At 44.5% G+C, this 22,879-nt stretch overlaps 1 protein-coding gene across 1 annotated transcript in view; it reads right to left on the bottom strand.

The window, feature by feature from the left end:
• Positions 1–1,013: 1,013 nt before the first annotated feature.
• The window catches only part of PPP6R2 (protein phosphatase 6 regulatory subunit 2), a 194,663-nt gene continuing 172,797 nt past the window's right edge, over positions 1,014–22,879 (bottom strand). Inside the window, 2 exon segments of the mRNA XM_030215776.1 lie at positions 1,014–3,821; positions 8,872–9,018. Of these exon segments, the coding sequence (XP_030071636.1) occupies positions 3,755–3,821; positions 8,872–9,018 (214 nt within the window). The 3' untranslated portion in view covers positions 1,014–3,754.

Raw genomic sequence — 22,879 nt, 5'->3', positions numbered from 1 at the left:
TAGCCTTCCAGTTTCTTACAACTCACTCAGAACTAGCTTCTATTGGGGTTTCGGAGGCACGAGTAAATGCTTCCCGTCTGGTCTGATCACTGCAGAAAAATTCCTTAGTTGCAAGCCATAAAACTGTGATGGCACTAAAGAGATAAGTTATCAATGTAGGCTACTGTTGAGACGTGTTATTTTACTGTTGACCTCAGTTATTACTAACTAGGTCTCATTGCATAAAATGGGACCTATGGTAAAATAGCATATCTTAATGGTAGCCAATGTTGATAACCATGCCCCTAAAAGTTGGCTGGAGCTCTCTTCTGAACACTACCCATGCAGCACTACCAGACTCAGCCAGCCTTGGGAATTGACTCTGAAGGTCCTGGAGAGAGAATTAATGTCATCTTTTTGGATACAATATGGAATCTATTGCCAAGTGAGCCTTACATAATACACCACTGGACATATTTAACAGAAATTCTGGGTACTATCATGAGTAGAGTTGTATTAAACAACCAGAAGGCTTAAACATAAGCCGTTTTTAGTCTAAAGCCCATATCTGTCCGTGTACTTCCGCATCCTGTTCGCTTGCTTCTTCAAAACATGATAGCATGGATATTTTAAACAGTGATTATATTATTTACTGTTATTTGGCTATTTCTTCTTTTAAATTTGTCTTAATAAACCTTTCAGCTTCTAGACATAGGCTTTGTAGTTTGGAATGTGACAGGGATCAGCATTAGTTTGTGTCTCTCGTTTCCTTTCCCCAGGTCTAGAGTTAAGGACTACACAAACGCTCTTCAAAATATTGACATTCTGGACAGCTGACGTGAAGGAACTTAGCTGTGTTTCTCCCCCCTCGGCCAGCACTAATCCCACTGCCAAGGAGGAGCTTCAGCGGTACCAGTGTCACACACATAGTCCATCCTGAATTCAACATTACTAAGGTCCTTCAATGAACTCCTGCACAGAGAATCTTGCAGAGAGAGGAGAGAAAATTTTCTTCCTGTCTGCCCTTGTGTTTATCTCATCTCTATATAGACAAAAGCGTTTAGTCTCTCTGTACATAGTCTGCACTAGGATTCCTACAGATTCCAATTGTGTGTACACATAAATACATATCATATCTGTATATATTGTAAATATATATCTATATACACACACACATTAAGATACTTGCACTCACAAACTAAACATATGTAAATATATACAAAGATATTGACAGATTTATAAATACAGAGGTGAAACAGATGGTAATAAAGGGATGTAGGGGCTACCTGCAGCTGAACTGCTCCTTCCCACATACTTCTTTAGAGATTGTTACCAGCAGAAATCTTTGTGATAACACAGTAAATGACAGCAGATAAAGACCAACAGACCCATCTAATCTTCCCAGATGTTCTAGTCTACACTGAAAGGATCTAATCCCAGCCGTAGAATTCTTTATCCAAGTCAGGATGTTCTCTTCCTCACTGTTTTTCTTTTTTTTTACGTCCAAATACATACTTCCACCTCTACCAAACCTCCCAAGTCTTTCCACCAAGCTCTGTAATAATCTAAATGGCTATCGAAAATAGTGAGATTTCTGTCTGAACATCCATCTACCTATCTCCCCATGGCCATGCTGGATGGTACCCAACCACCAGCTTATGGTCTCGCCATTAAAATAAAATCTCCTATAGTGGCTAAAAGTTATTATGTCTCTGGGGTTCTACTATTGACAAATAATGGAACCCCTCATTTACCTACTATACTTGCTTTTGGAGATGAAGTTTCCCTTCTTAAGGCTTGGTAGAAAGTGATTTATCAGTGTACCAAATGAAGAGGACATTTTAAAAAATGCTAAGTGAGGAGTTCTTATCTACATGTTGCTCCTCTCTTGCCAGGATTCTTTCCTCACATATAGTATTTTACCTACTTGAGATCCAAGAGAAAAGGGCACAAGTTCCAGAGGAAAGATGGAGCAAGGGGAACTCAAAAACCATACAAGGCAGAGTCATCTCTGTGGTTTCCTTGTGGCAGGACGCTAACCAATAAACAGCAAATGCGGAGGGAAAATGATGGAAGATGCTTTGGAATCTGACACTGAGGAAATAGCAGACTCACATATTCAACCTAGAGAGGAGAAGTGATCACAAGACAACCGAGGGAAGTCTTAGGCAAAGCCCATTTCAATGTGTGTGTATATGGCAAGACACCACAGAAGAATGGTCACGGCCAACATCTTTGTGCATCACGTCACCAATCAAAGCAAACTGCAACTAATCCAACTTCATCACCATTAGCAGTGTGTGTAAACTTCCTCTTCATGTCCAGACACTGAAGGATTCAACAGAGAGTTACTGCAGGGTCAAGGACAAGAAAATGATTACTGGTATGTTGAGATCATTACTCTTTGATGCTGCCCTAATGCTGTATGCTGGGTCTGCATCGCACAAAGCACATTTCTACATAGTAGGGAGGCACTGTTTCAATGGACAGACTTTCTGAGCTTCTTAACTGCTAATGTCCTGTACACCCACTTTTGCTCAGTTCTATGCACTCATGCAACACACTCATACACACATGTGGAATCTCAAATGAAAATCAGAGCCCTGTCTGCCTCACTGCAGCTGTAATGCAACTTCTTTCGGTCACAGTAAACTATGGTGACCCTCACACCTTCTACAAGCAAGAGTTTCCAATCATCCTGCATTCCAGGGCGCCTCACAGGGAGAGGCTGTGTGCCAGAAACTTTGCTCTGTCACTAGATGAAATATAAAACGTATCCCCGAGGTTCCTGTATTCACTTCAGAATGAAAACAGAAAAATAAAAGCATGAAGGTTACAAAGATAAACATTTCCATTTAAATTAGAACACAGGCAAGCCTTGAAAAACGCAGCAAGCACCTGGTAATGTGTTTGTGCGACATTCTTCTTATCCTGTTGTGGCAGAACCCTGCCTCTGGTTGACCCATGGAGGAGATACATGCCCCAGCAGGTGTGCAAATATCTATCATCCCCCCCCCCCCCCACACACCTTAGTTTCAGAGGATTGTAAAGCGCTTGCCAGTGTTGGTAAGTCAGAGTCCATCACTGCCTCCACACAGCAGCAGTTTTTGCAGGTGGAACAGGGCACAGAACATTGATGTCAAAATTCAAAGCTCCCTGTCCCTCATCACACATTCCTCCTGAAATGTCTCAGATAAGGCTTTTATTGCTATACAGAAAGTGCTGCAAATACGGACCGGCTCCAGAAGCAGCTTCCTCAGGAAACTCTGGCCGCAGGACAGCAGGTATTTAAGAGGATGCATTTCCTGTGCACAATCCAAATTCCTCCCATTAGATCTGCTACTGATGTGTGAAGAGAAAAGCCAAATACTGTGTACAAAAGAAACACACTCAGGACGAATGAACCAAGGGGGCAAAGACTAGAATAGTAAAACATTTAAAAAGGAGGCAAATTCTTTCTTGGTAGCGTGTTCAAAGGAAACAATCAACTTCTGTGAAAGGCAGACAGGGTCATTGCTACATTTCCTTTCTTAGCTTCAATGCTGTTTCAGAGCTGGTTTAAAATAGAAATTAAAAGTTGATTTGTCTGTGCGAATGTTTGCTTCATTTCCTAAGTGGTCCAGCCTGCCAGCTCTCTCAAGAATGCAGCATTTGTTTTAAAAAACAAAACAAAAAAAACCCCAAAACAAATAGAAACAGGAGACAGATTGCATCACCAGGTAGTTTTCTCAAGTAAATGGAAGCAGTTCGGCTTGGATTCAACATGTCCCAGGCATCAGCAGGGTCTTGTCAACATCACGCAGGGCCGTTTAATGTGGTCTCCAAGCATGTCACTGCCTCTTCTTTACTGAAAAAGAGACAATCTATGAGATACTGGCAGCGTCAGTCCCAAAGGGGGTTTGACAAGAGAACAGATTACACCCATGTAAGCCCCTTCGGGTCTTTGCAAGAGTGAGGGGATGAGTCATGGCAGGTAGTTTGATGTGGTATCTTCAATAGGGCACCCTGAGATAACAGCCTAGACAAAACAGCCTTGTAAAAAAAATAGCCCATAGTAAAAACTCCGTCTCCCTCCCTCTCACTGGGGGTCTAGCATCTCTTCTCCCCCACTCCCTCATCTGAGCTCTCTCTTCCTTCCTTCCTCTCCCCACCCCCATGTTCTGTCATCTCTGTCCTTCTATCCTCTTTCCTGCATTCTGGCATCTCCCTCCCTTCCTATGGTCTGGAAACACATCTCTTACCTTTCCTTCCTTCCCACCCACCTCCCAACATAGTCCAGCATGTCTCCCTCTTCCTCCTGCTGACCCTCCATGGTCTGGTATCTCTTGCCCTTTACCACCCCCCCCCCCCCCCAATGTTCCTGTGGGCCACTGGCAGCGTCAACAAGCTGCTTTGGCTGGCCTGGAAGCATTCTCTCTGTTGTGTCCTGCCTATGTGGACATAGGAAGTTGTGTCAGACAAGGAAGGACACAACAGATGGAACGCTTCCGGGGCTGGCCAAAACAGCTTCTTTTCCTTGTTGACGCTGCTGGTGGCCCACAGCAACACTGGAGGTTCGCTTGGGGGAGAGGGGGGGGGGGGGGGAAGAATTCCAGACAGTGAACACTAAAACTGGGGTGGCAGATATACCTTGGCTCAAAGTAGCAGCGAGACTCAGAAAGACACTGCAGCAGCAGAACAGGTAAAATACTCAGGGACGGGGGGGGGGGGGGGGGGGGTGGGTGTAATCTGTCAGGGACTGATTTGCCAGGGGTTATTTTGCCTGGGGGGTTTTTTTTGTCAAAGTTATTTTGTGTTTGGCCTTTTTGTTTGGGGCTTTTTTGATCAGGTACCCTTCAATAGAGATAGAACGTCACATGCACTATAGAGAAATGAGAAGGCTTAAGCATTTTGATAGTAGACTGGTAAAGTGGGATATAAGATTGGTGTGCTGACGAGCGATAGCCTGCAGGGTAAATGGGGTTAGGGTATGCTGCAATGGCAATGATGGGTAGGAGAGAGAAGCACACCAGTTAGTTCTAATAGTTGAAGAGAACATGGTATTGAAAGCATCTCTAAATAGTGGCTCAACATCAATGTTAAGTCTTTCCAAAGGTGATGGGGCACAAGCAGTGGCGTACCAAGGGGGGGGGGCGGTCCACCCCAGGTGCACGCTGCTGGGGGGTGCCGCGGCGCGCGCCTGCTGCGAGAGTTCACTAACTTCTCTTGTTCGCTGCAGCTCCCTCTGCCCCGGAACAGGTTACTTCCTGTTCCAGGGCAGAGGGAGCTGCAGCGAACGAGCAAAGTTAGTAAACTCGCAGCAGGCGCGCGCTGCGGCACCCCCCCCCCCCCAGTGGCATGCACCCGGGGGGGGGAGGGGGACTCTGCACCCGGGGGCGGGGCGCCGCCCCGGATGTCCGCCCCCCTAAGAACGCCACTGGGCACAAGATGTGAATGCTCTTTAAACACAGTGCCTTGAAGATAGCATAGTAATGGTCATAGGAGGCACTGTTACAGCAGGACTCTCAGCTTTGGGCCAAGGGCTGCACACAACCCACGTGTATACACTTGGACAAAGAACTGGGGTGGTTTGAATACTTTTGTTATTCTGAAAAAATCAGACCCACTTGTAGCCTTCAAAGACTAGAAGCTGAGAACTCACAACTTAGAGCATGACATGATCACTAGGCACACTTGCTAATATATGGCATGGCATCTGACACACTGCTTGAAGCAGTAATCCATGCAGAACTGTGGTTCTTAATCCAGTCCTTGAGACACATCCAACCAGACAGGTTTTCAGCATATCCACACCAAATATGAAATAGATCTGCATGCAAATAAATGCAACTCTATTTATTTATGTACATCTGATATACCGCCAAAGGCCTATTGGCCTGGTGTAGCCCAAGGAATGGGTTGAGAGAAAACACAGTTGCTTACCTGTAATAGGTGCTCTCTTGTAGATAGCAGGATTATTTAGGAACACATGAACGACATCATTGCATGGCACCATGACAGAATGAATCTTTCAGAAGTCGGAACTACTGTAGAGTTCTGAGCATGAGCAGCTCTTCCTATGCCCAATGGTCTCCTTAGTCCAGTCAGTTCCACAGCTGAAGAAGTAAGGTAAACCTTGGGGGGGGGGGGGGGGGGGGGGGGAATTATGTACACACTGTATCCTGCTGCCTATGAACATCTGTTTCAGATGAGCAACTCTGCTTTCCCCATCAACAAGCAGAATGTAAATCACTCACAATTCCCAAGCTCAGGGCTGCTCATTTATATAATGACCATAGTTAAGGAGAGGCCCAATCAGATGACAAAGCGAGAGCAGCATAGGTTACAAAGACCAATTGATCACCCATATGTACTGTCTCCAGTTGAAGACTGATCCAGACAGTCTTGTCCGCTCCACATGTAACTGACAGTATTTAGGTGCAAAAATTAAGAAAAGAGAAAAAAAAAGTACCTGTATATTAAATATAAAGCACAGAAAGGTGGTATATCAAGTCCATCTCCCTTATTTATTTATTGCATTTGTATCCCACATTTTCCGACCCACTGGTAGGTTCAATGTGGCTTACACGTTACAAGTGGGGCAGTTACAGAATTCAATTCTAGTGACATAAAGGCATAAATGCCTGTGCCTAAAGTTAGGTGCTTGCTGTATTTTCATGCATATAATGAGTGCATTATGCACATTTTTACAAACTGTGCACATCCTCTACACCAGTGGCTCCCAAACCTGGTCCTGGAGGGTGGCACCCCAGCCAGTCAAGTTTTCAGGATATCCACAATAAGTATTCATGAGAGAGATTTGCAAGCAGTAGAGGAAGTGCATGCAAATCTCTCATGAATATCCTGAAAACCTGACTGGCTGGGGTGCTGCTTTTAACTCCTAACCCTTATTCACAATCCTTATTTTATCATCCTCACTTTAATATTCCCTTATCTCTTGTTTGTCCTGTTTGTCCTAATTAGATTGTAAGCTCTGTTGAGCAGGGACTGTCTCTTCATGTTCAGATGTACAGCGCTGCGTACGTTTAGTAGCGCTATAGAAATGATAAGTAGTAGTAGTAAGTTTGGGAACCACTGCTCTATACATTATACGTGTAGGGGTGATATACTGGTGTATTTTTACTAAGACATGCTAATTGCAAAATTAGCACATTTGTTTTTAAGGCTCTTTTTTAGCAGGTTTCATGCAATAATAATGCCTACAAAAACCTAAAAAGAAAAGCCCTTAAAAACAAATGCATTAGTTTGGCAATTAGCATATCTTAGAAAAATAAACTGGAATAGTGCACATTATACGCATAAAAATACAGGTAAATACTGACTTAGGTTAGTATTCTAGAATGACTTCAGGACCCAACTTTGTCATTACAGACCATTTTCTAAGCAGTCAATTTTTTTGCACCTAACGTTTGGTGCTCTTTCTTGAATCTAACCCATAGTGGAATCAGAAAAGGTACAAAAAAAGGGCAACCAAAATGAGGAAAGGCCAGTGGCGTACCAAGAGGGTGGGGGGCGGTCCGCCCCGGATGCACGCCGCTGGGGGGGGGGGGGGGGGTGCCGCAGTGCGCGCCTGCTCCAAGTTCGCTAAACTTCGTTGCTCGTTCGCTGCAGCTCCCTCTGCCCCGGAACAGGTTACTTCCTGTTCCGGGGCAGAGGGAGCTGCAGCGAAGCGAAGTTCAGTGAACTCGGAGCAGGCGCACGCCGCAGCACCCCCCCCCCCCCCAGCGGCGTGCACCCGGGGGGGTGTCATTTCGCCGGAGGGGGGGAAGGTGTCATTTAGTGGGGGGGGGGGGACGACACGTGCTGCACCCCGGGGGGGGGGGGGGGCGCATCAGCGCTCCGCCCCGGGTGCCATCCAGGCCAGGAACGCCACTGGGAAAGGCTGAAGAGGTTAGGGTTTTTCAGCTTGAAAAAGCAATGGCCAAGTGGAGCTATGACAGAGTGGAGTGGAGTGAAACAAAACGGGTAAAAATGAATCAATTGTTTACTTTTTCAAAAAGTACAAAGACTAGGGGACACATCATGAAGTTTCAAAGTAGTACGTTTAAAACAAATGGGACAAAAGTGAAACTCTGGAACTCATTTGCTGGATGATGTGGTAAAAGCAGCTGAGTTTTAAAAAGGTTTGGACACACTCTTGGAGGAAAAGTTCAAAAACTGTTAGTACGGTAGACTTGGAGAAAGGCACTGTTTATCCTTGGGTGTGAGTAACACAGAAACTATCTACTTTTTAAAATGTCTGTTTATATTTATTAGCATCTTGATATACTGCCTTTCTGTGGTACAGCCAACGCAATTTCCATATGACATGTAGGTACCTTCTCTGGATACTGGGCTGAATGGAGGCACTGGTGTGACCTTCCATGGCAATTCTTATCGGTGCCCAAAACAGACAAGAGACCTGTAGTAGGTTCAAAGTTCTGGATCTTTCTATGACACTGTTGAAAAAGTGTGTGTGTAAGCTGATCTATCCCAGTGCCATGTGATAATGTTACATACCTGTGCCTGACCACATCCTGCTGGTTGATGGATAGCCACTTATACAGAACAATGCCTACACCAGTTTTCAGGATATCCGTAATAAAAGCGAATGAGATAAATCTGCATGCAATAGAAGCAGTGTATTCACATCCATCTCATTCACATTAACTGTGGATTATCCTGAAAATCTGAATGGATGATTTCTCCAGGACGGATTTCAAAACCTGTAGTACTGTCCCATGGAAACACACTCTACAGCATGGTGTGGCGAAAGTCTCCAGAAACATAATGGGAGGACATGATGCCAGGAACCTATGACATTAACTCTGGTGGCAGATATACAGACAGAATAGGGAAGAAGTAAAATGTCAGGTAACAGAAGATTAGTCAAATGTCTTCGACATCTCTTACCTCTTGCCTTTCACAGTGCTGTCTGTTGCAGTAGTATCTCTGACTGCTGTGCACTGAGACTCCTCTAAATTGTTCAGACTCTTGGATTCTTTTGCCGCTGTCGTGTCTGTGATGGTTAGCTTGTCGATAACTAGGCAGTCTACATCACTGTGGAAGAGCAGAAACTAATATAAAACTCATTCCAAAACGGCAGAGGAGTGAGAAGGTCTAAAATGAAAAAGGAACTCCATGCCAACCATTATTTTCCAAACACAGAAATACTGCAGAATTCTGTCAAACTGGATCCTCCAGGCTAATAAAGGAATGCAAATATACTGAGAAAAAAAAAACCTTCAGAAGCAGCACCAAAGACAATGTGCACTGGTTACCACAGGAAATAACTCTGTGAGATCCAACGGAGACTACCAGAAATCTGCACTGGATACAGTGGAGAATACTGTCTCCTATTTAACTGAACACCAGGCAAATCACTGGGTAGTACTAGCCAGAGAGTGGCAAGAAGAGATGAGAATAGGGTCCTATCCAGGAGCCAGATGAGTACAAGGAAAAGAGGCCTTTAAGGTCATTTTACCCATCTGAGGAGGACACTTTCTGCAGAACAATTCACCTGTGGCAGATTACACCACCATTTGCAGGACACATGACACTAAAATGGAAGAAACACCAAACCACACATGCCTCATGTGGGCTGATCCCTCCCAGGATGCTGACAGATATTATCCAGATGACCACAGACAAACACAAGCAGTAACGTAATGAGAGCCATGCATAATGCTTTCTGCTCATTGGGTCAGCAAAATGATTTGTATTAGGAACTGTATGAGTACAAAAAATGGTCTAGAATGAAAATACCATCATAGTTTGCATGATTCACCACTAAAAAAGAAGTGTTCTCTACCTTAACATATAAGAAATTGATTACCTGTCTCAGTCAACCAGCTGCACCTCTGAACAGGCTTAGTTAGCCTTCTCAAACCCATAATAGAAGAAATCAATTTAAAAGGTATTATTTTCTGAATAAGTGATATCTCATGGGTAACAGGAATGTCTACCATAGCTTTCAACCTCTGCCAGATACTGCCAACTTTGTCTCAGGACAAAAGACTCCTGGACATGAGCAATTTTATAATACGAGGAACATGAACACTGGTTTAATTTCCATCATCCTCTGCAGGTCCATATTCAGAACATCTCACTACCCTTAGTTGCAGGTGATGACCAAAAAAGTAGCTGAGAGTAGACTAGAGGAAATGGGGTGAGTTTTGCGTTTTTCTTTCTTTTCCCTTTTGTAGCCCTCATCTCTTCCCCAAGCTGCATAACCACGCCAACTGAAAGAATCCTTACGCAATGGAAGGCTGGAGGGCCACCTCCTCCACAGCACATTTTCAGCACTGCTGCTTATGACTTGGCTAGATAAATACCCTGAGCACAAGAACATCTTATTATGGGTTAGATTCATAGATGATGTTCTTATGTTACGGGAAGGTGATCAATCATCTCTGTTGGAGTTTGTGAAATGGCTCAACAATCGCAATGTAGCAATTCAGTTCTCCAATGAACAGTCAAGCACAGAGATCCATTTCTTGGATGTAAAGATACAGAAAGAACACAGACCCACAGATCGAAATACTCTTCTTCAATATTGGAGTTGTCACCCTAGATTCTTAAAAAACAGTTTACCATACTCTCAGTTTTTAAGGTTTAAAATGATTTGCACTAAGTTGATTTCAAGCATTCAGCAAAAAAGTTAGTGGTTGATTTACATAGACATGGATATTCGTCACCCATAGTCAAAGAAGCATATACACCAGAGCAAAGTTTAATAACAGAGAACTGTTATTAAAAGATAAAAGGGCAAGTGTTGATACAACTGAAGAAGATGACATGATGGAAACTTTTGTGTTACAATTTTCTACGGGAGCGGAAATGGTGGGTAATATCATTAAGAGAAACTGGGACATTGTTAAAACCCATCCTTTGTATTGCATTCTCGAGAGGACGGAACTTAAAGGAGATTTTAAGCCCACCTTACTTAAAGGACTATTCTGAAGAGATAGTCTATGGGCATTTAAAATGTGGCAAATGTAGTACTTGCATGATAACAATTGAAGGCAAGGAATTCATAAATCCCATTGACCAACGGAAGTACTATATTAAGTCTAATACAGATTGCACTTCTAGTTTTGTTGTATACATTTTGCAGTGTCCCTGCAATAAGATTTATGTGGGGAAAACCACCAGAAAGCTATACACGAGATTGTTGGAACATAAATCATGTATAAAAACATCTAAAATAGGGTCTCCATTAGTAGCACATTGCAATTTAACTAAAAATGAATTTATACACTTCCAGTGTCTTGTCATCGATCAAGTAAACAAACACATAAGAGGAGGGGACCGAGCAAGACGTCTTCTTCAACTCGATCAGCGCTGGATCTTTAAGTTACAATCTTTGCAGCCAAAAGGCTTAAACACGATGATTCAATGGGCAGCATTTCTTTAAATGTTAAAGGGACAAATGACGTCACTGAATTAATGAGCGTCTGCTTTAAAAGACAGGTGCCATTTTGGCTGGATGAGACAGCAGATTGCAAAAGAAGAATCTATAACACAAGTAACGCACATCTAATGGGTTAAGATCTACAGCAAAATATTAGATTGTATCGATATTGAATTGGTGTCATATTACTGTGTACGGAGTGATGTTGTGGAATTGATGAGAACCTCTGGTTTTACAGATAACATTGGAAGTATAGCTTGGAAAATACTCAAGTGGATGACTGAGAGCGACAAGAAAGCATTAACAACAGAAAGATTTCCCTGACGAAGCCCGATTAAATTGAAGGGCGAAACGGGACCCGTTGGTTGAAACCATTGAGAGACAAAGATTTCAAGATAAGTGGATTGCTTATGCTTGGGTTGAAACCATTGAGAAATTCTGAAATAAGCGTACTGTTATGCTTTGATTAGAAGCTCATAGAATTTATTGTTTCAGCTATACTCACTGCTAAAAAACGTGTAAAGAAAAAGAAATATTAAGAGAGAGAGATACAAGAAAATAGAGGGTTTTTTGCCAATGAAGAGTGGCTGTTCAGCAAATCTGTCAATACAAAAAGTTTCGGACCACTGACTTACAGAAACATTTTCCCTCTTTCAAATCTCATTTGTTAACAACATAAACAAAATTTATTTTTTAGAATGACAAAGATAATAATAATTTTTAAAAAATTAAAAATTTAAATACATAAAAAACAAAAACGAATTGAATTGTTGGAGTCGCACAGTATCATTAGGTAGCCACTATAGACTGGGATTAATGAACATTAATGGCCACAGGGGTGGGTCTTCTCCAGAAATTCTGTAGGAACTATTTATTGGTTCTAATACCTCACATTATCCAGAAACAATTTCAGTTCAATGTGGCTTACATACATTACAAAAGTTGAACTACAATGAATGAGATTTGAAGATTACAAAATGTGAGAACAATTTTACAACTAGTGCAGTGTTATTATGATGGTCAATGGAAATACCGAAATTAATTAGTATCTTCAGATAAAAACTTTATAAAAAGTAAAGTTTTTAGGGATTTGCAGAAGGACAGGTAGTTATGATTACTACTTAGGGCCCTGTCCTTAGGGGCTTGGGGGGAGTTCCTAGAAGTACAGCCTAATGGTTAGAGCAGTTGGCTGAGAACCTAGTGATTTGGGTTTGATTCCTACTGTGGCTCTTTGTGATCCTGGGCAAGTCACTTAACCCTCCATTGTTCCAGGTACAAAAACTCAGATTATGAGTCCACTAGAGTCAGAGAAAGATATAATAAATGTAAATCGCTTCTGGTTGTACCACAGAAAGGTGGTATATCAAATCCATGATCCTTAACCCTTGGCTATGTCACAGCACAGTAAGAGCTGTTTCCCATCTCACTCTCAGAGCAGTCCAGCTCTGTTAGTGAGCGACTGATCACTCAGACAGAAGTGATTTTGGAAAAAGTTTTTTTTTTTTTTTTAAAGAAATTGTTTCTTCTTTGGGGAGGAGGGTGATTTCCCCAATTTTTCTGTCTTCAAGATATTTATAGTGAGGTGATTTTTGTCACCAACACTCTGACACTGAAAGAACTTGTGGTTAGATCCCCAGAGATACTGTAACTTTGTGGATGCAGGAGGACTGTTTTTTTGTGAAAGTATTTTACAGAATTGCATGGAGGAGTCAGACCCCCAAAGAACTAAAGAAGAGGGGATGTCTACCCAGATCCCCAGAAGAGGAGTTATCTAAAGGAACTCGCTCAGTGCTAAGACTGGGGATAAGGAATTATTTTTTTCAGTCTTTGCTCACTGATTTTTACCCTTTTACTTTGGTTTTATTTTTGCTCTGTATATATCTTATTTTGGGGATATACTAATTAAGGTGTTTTACATAGAAAGATACCCCTGAGGACTTGTAACATTCCTTGGTGCATTCCATCTACCTCATCCGCCAGTTTCCTATCCCTCTGGATCTACCTTCACCCCCTAGCGATAGGCCGGCTATAGTAACAATCAAACCATTTGATTGCCTGTACCTGTCTGCTCCACTCCATGGTCTGCAGATAGTATTTTATCTGTTATTGATGAACATTACAATTTTACATAAATGGGATGATTGGAGAATATGCTATAGAGCAGCCACATAGAGGCAACCCAAAAGGGTTCATGTTTGTATACAGGTGTTACAGAGAGACAGTAAAGGATACAAAACAAAGCAGTAAGCAGGGGTTTATCTGGCTTGTTCCTTGTTCTCAATAAGGACTTCTTGTAATGAAGACACATGTCTGACATTTGCATAAAAACATTTCCCTTGCACCCACTGCTGATGTGAAGAGTGCAGCTAAGACTGAGCAAGAGATCAGCTTCTATCCATGCTTGATTCACATGCTGGGAGTGAAAAGGTGAAAGAACTCACAGTTCATGCAGATGGACAAGCAGCACAGACAAGACACTATTCCACCCAACGACAGTCCCAAATATCCACTGACAGCGTAATACCACCACCTACAAAGACTATCGCTACCACAGGGGGAAAAAATAAGCAAGAATGAGCCTCAGCACAGAATACTCTTGAGTGCTATGAATCAGATCATGCGAGTTTGTCTTGCAGCATCAGGTGCATGTGTGTGATATTACGGCACACTCTCTCTGCTGGGACTGGGCACGCAGCAGTGCACAGATGATATGCGTGTGCACATGTTTGTGTGTGGAGCAGTATACGCTCCAAATACACCTCTGTTAAGGGACCTCCCTGGCGAACTCTGCGCCTTTTTTTTTTTCTGGGATGAGAGAGTTTTAAGTTCAAGCTGTAATTTTCCCTGTTCCTATACAGGATGACAATGGGCAGGTCCTAGGCTACCAACCTTGGAAGCAAGAATCATCTGCAGCCAGGTCGCGCTGACAATAACCTTATTACTGAGCAGGAACAGGGGAACAATAATGCAGTACTAAGAGGAACAGAACGTATCATTCTCAAAGAGTAATGTGGGACAAGTATTTTATACTTGTACGCACACAGCACTGCAATGCAGAGCTCACAGCCATCAGCAATCTAAGGCCTGGGGCTGGCAAGGTAGCAGAATTTTAAACCATAAAGCAAGATGCTTAGTGGACAATATACTGAACTATCAGTTTACAGTTCTCAATTGACTTCACAGGCAAATACTTTGAATTCATTTTTCCGAAAGTCTCAATTTGTTGCTCCACTTTCATAACTTTGGTTAATGTATTTTTAACAGTAGCTGCAAGAATACAAGGGAAGTAATTGGAAGGGGAACACTGTCAGGTGGATGTTTGAGAAGGTTTGAAATCTGTAATCGTTACATACAGTACATACCCTCTGACTGCAGGTCTAAATATTCTGAACAGTACCCACAGCAAGAGAGACAGAGGAAGGAAGACCAAAGGACAAAGACAGAAAAAGAAAACAGTAAAGACTGCTGTAAAAACAGACATAAAAATTCACATTCCGCAATGCATTACAACCCCTGTATCCAGGCAAGAGGTTTCTCAAGCATGTGTAGTGTGCTGCTATGCCTGCTACTGTGTATGATGAGACTACCACAGACCGACTGGTGAGGGCCTTCACCAAATACAGGAACTGAAAAGTAAAGACCATATCACATGAACACTTGAAGCAGGGGAGATTTTAATCACCTGCAATGTAAGGAGAAGCAGTTCTCTGACGGGGCCAAAAGACACCAAAGGGGGTCGAACAGTGGTCAAGTGACTAGTTGGTTTGGAGAAGCCAGAAACAAGACAACAGAGAAGACATCAGTATGTCAAAGGAGATTTATTCAATCACTGACCAAACCCAATGGCAAAAGCCCGCATCAGGGGTGCACATCTAATTAGTTTAAAAGCACAACTTATTTATTTGCATGTGACAATATTTAATGTTTTTAAACTAGTTTATTTAAAATATCCACTGTTTTTAATGGTGTTGTGTCACCAGTACGGTTTCATGTTTGATTTATTTTCATTTATTAGTTTTATGATTTTTTTTCCATTGTATTTACAAAACCGTTGAAGCAGACATTCATTAAAAGGTGGCCACATCTGGCTTAGTCAATGAATAAATTTCCTCTGCTGCAATACTGATGTCTTCTGTCGTCTATCTTTCTGAAATGTCTAGAGCAGGTTGTCCTTTGACAGTAGTTTATAATAACTGTCATTGTATCAGTAAACTGGGAAGCTGGACACTATAGTTCAATTCTAAAGAGTTGACAGGAAGTCAAAACAAGATATACAACCATACTACCGTGAGGGCGTGGTACCCGCAGTTAGATACTACAGCAAAAATAAAAATGTAGATCTGGTTCCCCCCTGCTTGTTGGTGTACATTGCAACCTAATTGTCTGTTTGAATGAGTAAAATTTAGTGAGCCACCCAATCTCTTAATGGTCACAGTCATTTCCTTTACAAAAGATAAAAAAGAAAGGCTCTCTGGAGGAGACTTTCTCCTTTCAAGGGGAGGGTTGAGAGGATGCCATAGGACCTATCCAAGGAGAAGGATCCTCCTCTGATTCCCATGAGCATTCCTCATCAGTGTTGAACAAAACCTCCCCATGGGAGTGTCGAGACCGAGCCTGCCTTGACGTAGAGGAACCATGTCTGAGAGAGGGGTGTTGAGGAGTCAGCTCCTGCCTCAACTCCGGCGAAGCTTCCTCCACCAACGCCGAGAGGGTACTGGGCCTGGGTGGCGTCGACAACAGTACCACATGCAACACTGACACTGCAAGCTGCACCGCAGGTTGAGGGTCAAGCGGGTCCGCAACGGGAAATACGGCAGGCACAAGCACTCCCAGTATCAACGCACACTGTTGCATGAGGCCATCCAACAGTTCAGGTAACAAGACCCGGATACATTCATCAAGGGCAAACAACGGGAAAGGCTGGGGTGCCAGCTCAGAGACAGGTTGCAGAACCGCTGGAGACGGGAGATGGGTCCTGGCTGCTCGGAGACTGGTGCATCAGCACTTAAATGGAGGGGGAGCGATCCTCCCAGCGCCGATGCTTCACGGGTCCCAATTCTCTTGATGACATGAAGCTCCCAGCACCATGCTTCAAGGAGGACAGGTGCCAATGGTTCTTAGCCTTCACCCGAAGCTTGGCACCGAGAATCCTCAAGTCGCCTAAGGGGTTGGGTCCACCACTGGCCAGTCCCGGGGGCCCTGTCCATGAATGGGTGTTGAAACAGGTGGAGACCCACTCGACACACTACTGTGCTCCCTGAAACCATTGGTCTTGAAGCAGCCATACCTGGGACTGATGCCAATGCAGTCTTTGACATCAATGTCAACGATGCTGACCCCGATGTCGATGTAAGCTTTGAGGACATGAACATGGATCCAAAAATCTTTTTCCGTTGAGCCTCTCTGGACAGCTGAGTTCTCTTATGCATACGCAATCAGAGGACACAGCAAGGCTATGGTTGGGCCCTATGCAGTGAAGACACCAAGAATGGATGTCTGCGCCAGAGATGGTCCAATTGTATTGGGTACAGCACTTAAGGGAAAGGGAAGGAAAATGGGACTTGATATACCGCCTTTCTGAGGTTTTTGCAACTACATTCAAAGCGGTTTACATATATTCAGGTACTTATTTTGCACCAGGGGCAATGGAGGGTAAAGTGACTTGCCCAGAGTCACAAGGAGCAGCAGTGGGAATCGAACTCGGTTACCCAGGATCAAAGTCCACTGCACAAACTTTAGATGGATGGAAAAACTTCTGCAGCGAAATCAAATGACTCAATGGTGCCAGAAAAAGGGGAAAGGCACCAAGAAAAAGAGACGGGAAAAAAAAACAGTCAGAGTCAAGGCCTAAATGCGGCCCACTGACCAGAAAATAAAGGAAACTTTAAAAAAGCAGAATAACTAAAAAATACTAAGGGAAGAAAGGAAAAGGGGACCCGAAGATGGATAGAAGAAAAAAAAATCTTCCTGAAAATAGCCGAAAGGCACCAAAAAAGCTCTTTGATCGGGTATGTGAAGATACACTAAGAAAATACAGCCTCTCTTTACCACGGTAAAAAAAGAACTATGGGAACCACGCCCTTGTAGAGGGCAGGAAGGCAATAGTGCATATGTGGTAGAGCATGTCTTGTGCTCCACAAAGCTCTGTTTTGAGCTTGCTAGTAGCTCCAGAACAGGCACCGCATTACCCACGTGAGAATAAATAGGCCCGCTTGTCCTCTGAGAATACCATTTACACATGTATGCAATCTACATAGCGAAGATACTTACCTGTAGCAGGTATTCTCCGAGGACAGCAGGCTGATTGTTCTCACATGTGGGTCGATGTCCGCGTCGGCCCAGGAATCGGCATTTTGCAAGCAAAATATAAAAAAAGTTTTGTCAGAATCTTCTGGCACGTGTGCAGCACGCATGCACGGACAGATTTCCCGCCCATCGCGTGAGCGCGTTCCCTCAGTTAAATCAAAAAGCATAAAAAGAAGCAAATAACTCCAAAGGGGAGGTGGGCAGGTTTGTGAGAACAATCAGCATATTGTCCTCGGAGAATACCTGCTACAGGTAAGTATCTTCGCTTTCTCCGAGGACAAGCAGGCTGCTTGTTCTCACATGTGGGGTACCCCTAGCAACCAGGCTCACTCAAAACAACGAACATTGGTCAATTGGGCCTCACAATGGCAAGGACACAACATAGATTGACCTGAAACCATAAATAACTAACTAACTAACTAACTGAGAGTGCAGCCTGGAACAGAACAAAAATGGGTCTAGAGGGGTGAAGTTGGATTCTAAACCCTGAAAAGATTATGCAGCACTGACTGCCCAAACCGACTGTCGCATCGGGAATCCTGCTGAAGGCAGTAGTGAGATGTGAATGTGTGGACTGAAGTCCACGTTGCAGCCTTGCAAACCTCTTCAATGGAGGCTAAGTGAGCCACTGACGCAGCCATGGCTCTAACATTATGAACCGTGACATGACCCTCTAGAGTCAGCCCAGCTTGGGCATGTGAAGGAAATGCAATCTGCTAGCCAATTTGAGATTGTGCATTTTCAGATGGAGACTCCCCTCCTGTTGGGATCGAAACAAACAACTGGGCGGACTGTCTGAAAGGCTTTGTCCGCTCCACGTAAAAGGCCAATGCTCTCTTGCAGTCCAAGGTATGCAAACTGCTTTCGCCAGGGCGGGTATGAGGACGGGGAAAGAATGTTGGCAAGACAACTGCACTGTTTCAAATGGAACTCCGACACCACCTTTGGCAGGAACTTAGGGTGCGTGCGGAGGACTACTCTGTTGTGATGAAATTTGATATAACGTGCATGTACTACCAAGGCCTGAAGCTCACTGACTCTATGAGCTGAAGTAACAGCCACCAAGAAAATGACCTTCCAGGCGTGGTACTTCAGATGGCAGATATTCAGTGGCTCAAAAGGAGCTTTCATCAGCTGAGTGAGAATGACATTGAGATCCCATGACACTGGTGGAGGTTTGAAAGGGGGCTTTGACAAAAGCAAACCTCTCATGAAGCAAACTAAAGACTGTCCAGAGATAGGCTTATCCTCTACATGGCGATGAAAAGCACTAATTGTACTAAGGTGAACTCTTACGGAGTTGGTCTTGAGACCAGACTCTGACAAGTGTAGAAGGTATTCAAGCAGGGTCTGTGTAGGACAAGAAAGAGGATCTAGGGCCTTGCTGTCACACCAGACGGCAAACCTCCTCCATTTTAAAGAGTAACACCTTTTTCGTGGAATCTTTCCTGGAAGCAAGCAAGACTCAGGAGACACCTTCTGAAAGACCCAAGGAGGCGAATTCTGGGTGATGAGGGTTGGAAAACACTCCAATCTCCATGGTTCTTCAGAGGACAGCTCCAGAAGAAGAGGGAACCAGATCTGACGGGGCCAAAAAGGCGCAATCAGAATCATGGTTCCACGGTGTTGCTTGAGTTTCAGCAAAGTCTTCCCCACTAGAGGAATGGGAGGATAAGCATACAGAAGGCCTGTCCCCCAATGATGGAGAAAGGCATCTGACGTTAGTCTGTCGTTGGCCTGAAGTCTGGAACAGAATTGAGGGACTTTGTGATTGATCTGAGTGGCAAAAAGATCCACTGAGGGGGTGCCCCACTCTCAAAAGATCTTGTGGACAACGGCCATGTTTAGCGACCACTCGTGAGGTTGCATAATTCTGCTCATCCTGTCGGCCAGACTGTTGTTTATGCCTGCCAGATACATTGCTTGGAGAAACATGCCGTGATGGTGCGCCCAAAGCCACATCCTGACGGCTTCCTGACACAGAGGGTGAGATCCAGTGCCCCCCTGCTTGTTGGTGTAATTCATAGCAACCTGTCTGTCTGAATTAGAATGATTTGATGGACAGCCGATCTCTGAAAGCCTTGAGAGCATTCCAGATTGCTCATAATTCCATGAGGTTGATCTGAAGATCCTTTTCCTGAAAGGACCAAGCTCCTTGAGTGTGAAGTCTATCTACATGAGCTCCCCAAGCCAGGAGGGATGCATCCGTCGTCAGCACTGTTTGCGGCTGAGGAATTTGGAATGGACGTCCCAAGGTCAAATTGGATTGAATGGTCTACCACTGAAGGGAACCGCAAAAGTCGGTATAGAGATGGATCACATCCTCTAGATCCCCCTGTGGCCTGGCACCACTGGGAAGCTAGGGTCCATTGAGCTGATCTCATATGTAAACGTGCCATGGGAGTCACATGAACTGTGGAAGCCATGTGCCCTAAGATTCTCAACATCTGCCGAGCTGTGATCTGCTGAGACGCTCGAGCCAAGGATACTAGGGCCAGGAGATTGTCTGCCTTTGCCTGGGGAAGATAAGCTCGAGACATCCGTGTGTCCAACAGAGCTCCAATGAACTCCAATTTCTGAACCGGGACAAGGTGGGACTTGGGATAATTGATTACAAACCCCAGTAGCTCTAGTACTCGAATAGTGATCCACATCGACTGTAGAGCGCCTGCCTCCGAGGTGCTCTTCACCAGCCAATCGTCGAGGTAAGGGAAGACATGCAATCCCAGTCTGCGTAGCGATGCTGTGACAATTGCAGGCACTTTGTGAAGACCCTGGGCGCAGATGCGAGGCCAAAGGGCAGTACACAGTACTGAAAGTGCCCAGTTCCCAATCAAAATCGAAGATACTTCCTGCGAGCTGGGAGTATAGATATGTGTGTGTAGGCATCCTTCAATTCCAGAGAGCATAGCCAATCGTTTTCTTGAATCGTGGGAAGAAGGTGCCCAGGGAAACCATCCTGAACTTTTCTCAGACTAGAAATTTGTTCAGGGCCCTTAGGTCTAGGATGGGCTGCATCCCCCCTGTTTTCTTTTGCACAAGTAAGTATCTGGAATAGAAACCCAGCCCTTCTTCCCCTGGTGGAACAGGTTCGACCGCATTGGCCTTTAGAAGGGCGGAGAGTTCCTGTACAAGTACCTGCCTGTGCTGGGAGCTGAAGGATTGAGCTCCCTGTGGACAATTTGGAGGCACTGATTCCAAATTGAGAGTGTATCCTAACCGAACTATTTGAAGAACCCACCTGTCGGAGGTTATAAGAGGGCACCTTTGGTGAAAAAATATCAACCTCCCTCCGACCGGCAAGTCGTCAGGCACGGACACTTTTTCTGAGGCTATGCTGCGCTGGAGCCAGTGAAGAGCCCATCCCTTGCTTTTGCTGGGAAGCCACAGTCGATGCAGAAGGCGCAATCACCCCTAGCACCGACGCAGACTGGCGCAGCAATCCCTCCAGAAGCTCTGGAAGAAGGGCCCTGATGCGCTCGTCAAGAGCATCCATCGGGAAAGGCTGCGGAGAGCCGGTGGCAGAATCTGAGGGGCTCGAGAAGCCGGTACCAAGCTGCCAGAAGATCGACGCATCGGCACCTCTTGTATAGAGGGTGAGCGGTCCTCTCGGCACTGACGCTTCTCGAGTGCTGAATCCCTTGGCTCCCCGGAGCCCTCGGCACCGTGCATGGAAGGAGATCGATGACGGAGCTTCTTAGCCTTCGCTCGACACCCGTCATCGAGACTCCTCGGTACTGAAGAGGACGTGGAATCCTCACACCTCCTCGGGGCCGGGTCTGACAAAGGTCGGTCCCGGGGGGCCTGCATAGAAGTAGGCCTCGAGACAGGTGGAGACCCACTCGATGCCTCCATGCTCCCAGCGCGATGTGGTCGTTTGGCAGCCATTAACTGCGATCTCAAAGTTGATGCTTCCCTCGACATCAACGCTGCCGACCTCGGTACCAATGTCGATGCCGACGTCAAAGGACTGGACCAATCAGCAAAAAGTCTTTCACGTTGAGCCTCCCGTGACACTTGGGTCCATTTTTTATTAGAGAGCACAGCTTACAAGTAGCTGGCAAATGTTCAGGCCCAAGGCACTAGAGACACTACGCGTGGGGGTCGGTACCCGAGATGGTCCGGTTGTAACGAGTACAACGCTTGAAGCCGCTGGGAGTTCTGATGACATGGACGGAAATACGGCGGCTGCAAAATTAAAGGACTCGATCGTGCCAGATAAAAAGGCACAAAAAAAGGAAAAGACGACCTGGCCGAGCAGCCTAAAAGGCGGCCACGACGAAAAAGAAAGGAAACTTAAAGTGACAAAACTAAGAAATAAGGGAAAAAACTAACTTTTTTTTGTAAAAAGCTATTAAGAGAAGGAAAAAAAGGAAAGAAAGGGGGAGCGATAAATGCTAAATAACGTCTCCTGAGACGAAAAACTGAGCACAGTGAAAAATGTGTGTCACTCAATGATTGCATACAAAAAGAAACTGAGAGGGCACGCTCGCGCCGCGGGTGGGAAGCCATTCACGCATGCGCGGTTCACTCTGCCTGCGCCCCAGTGCGTTCGAGAAGTTTTTGTATTTTGCTAGGGATTTGCCGGTCTCCTGAGCCATTGCGGATGATGACCCAATCGTGAGAACAAGCAGCCTTGGAGAATTCATTCTATGCAGTTTACAATATAAAAATTAAAAATTAGTAAACCACAGAATAGGATTATACACCTTACCACTGGGGACTGAAATACATTAAGTCTTGCCACATATCTTAGTGATGTCACCTGAAGCCTGCGCACTGAAACTTCCTCTAGCTTAGAACAACTGCTAGAAGCTTTGAAACAATATGACAGTGCATACACAGAATTTCCCACACCATGCCATTGCATGGAACCTCCTCAGTCATGTAAAGGTCAATTCTATAAATTGGGCACCAACATTTATGCACTCATTGTGCGTGTAAATGTTTAGAATACTAGTGCTTATATGCATAAATATCCACATGAAAGTGCTAGCAGGACACACATGTGCTTTTCTGCAAATACCTACTTAATTTACAGAGTACGTTATTTGAAAGGAGAACACACATGAGGTAAGCAAGAATGGGTGCAATGTAAGTAGGGCTTCCACTTACATGAGGAATTTACAGAATACATGAGGAATTTACACGTGTCCCTGCTGCATTTAGGCAGTCACACTTAACATCAGCTATAGAGCTGGT

This window comes from Microcaecilia unicolor, chromosome 10, assembly GCF_901765095.1.
Source record: "Microcaecilia unicolor chromosome 10, aMicUni1.1, whole genome shotgun sequence".
Classification (NCBI taxonomy): Eukaryota; Metazoa; Chordata; class Amphibia; order Gymnophiona; family Siphonopidae; genus Microcaecilia; species Microcaecilia unicolor.
This window is presented reverse-complemented; position numbering and strand designations above follow the sequence as displayed.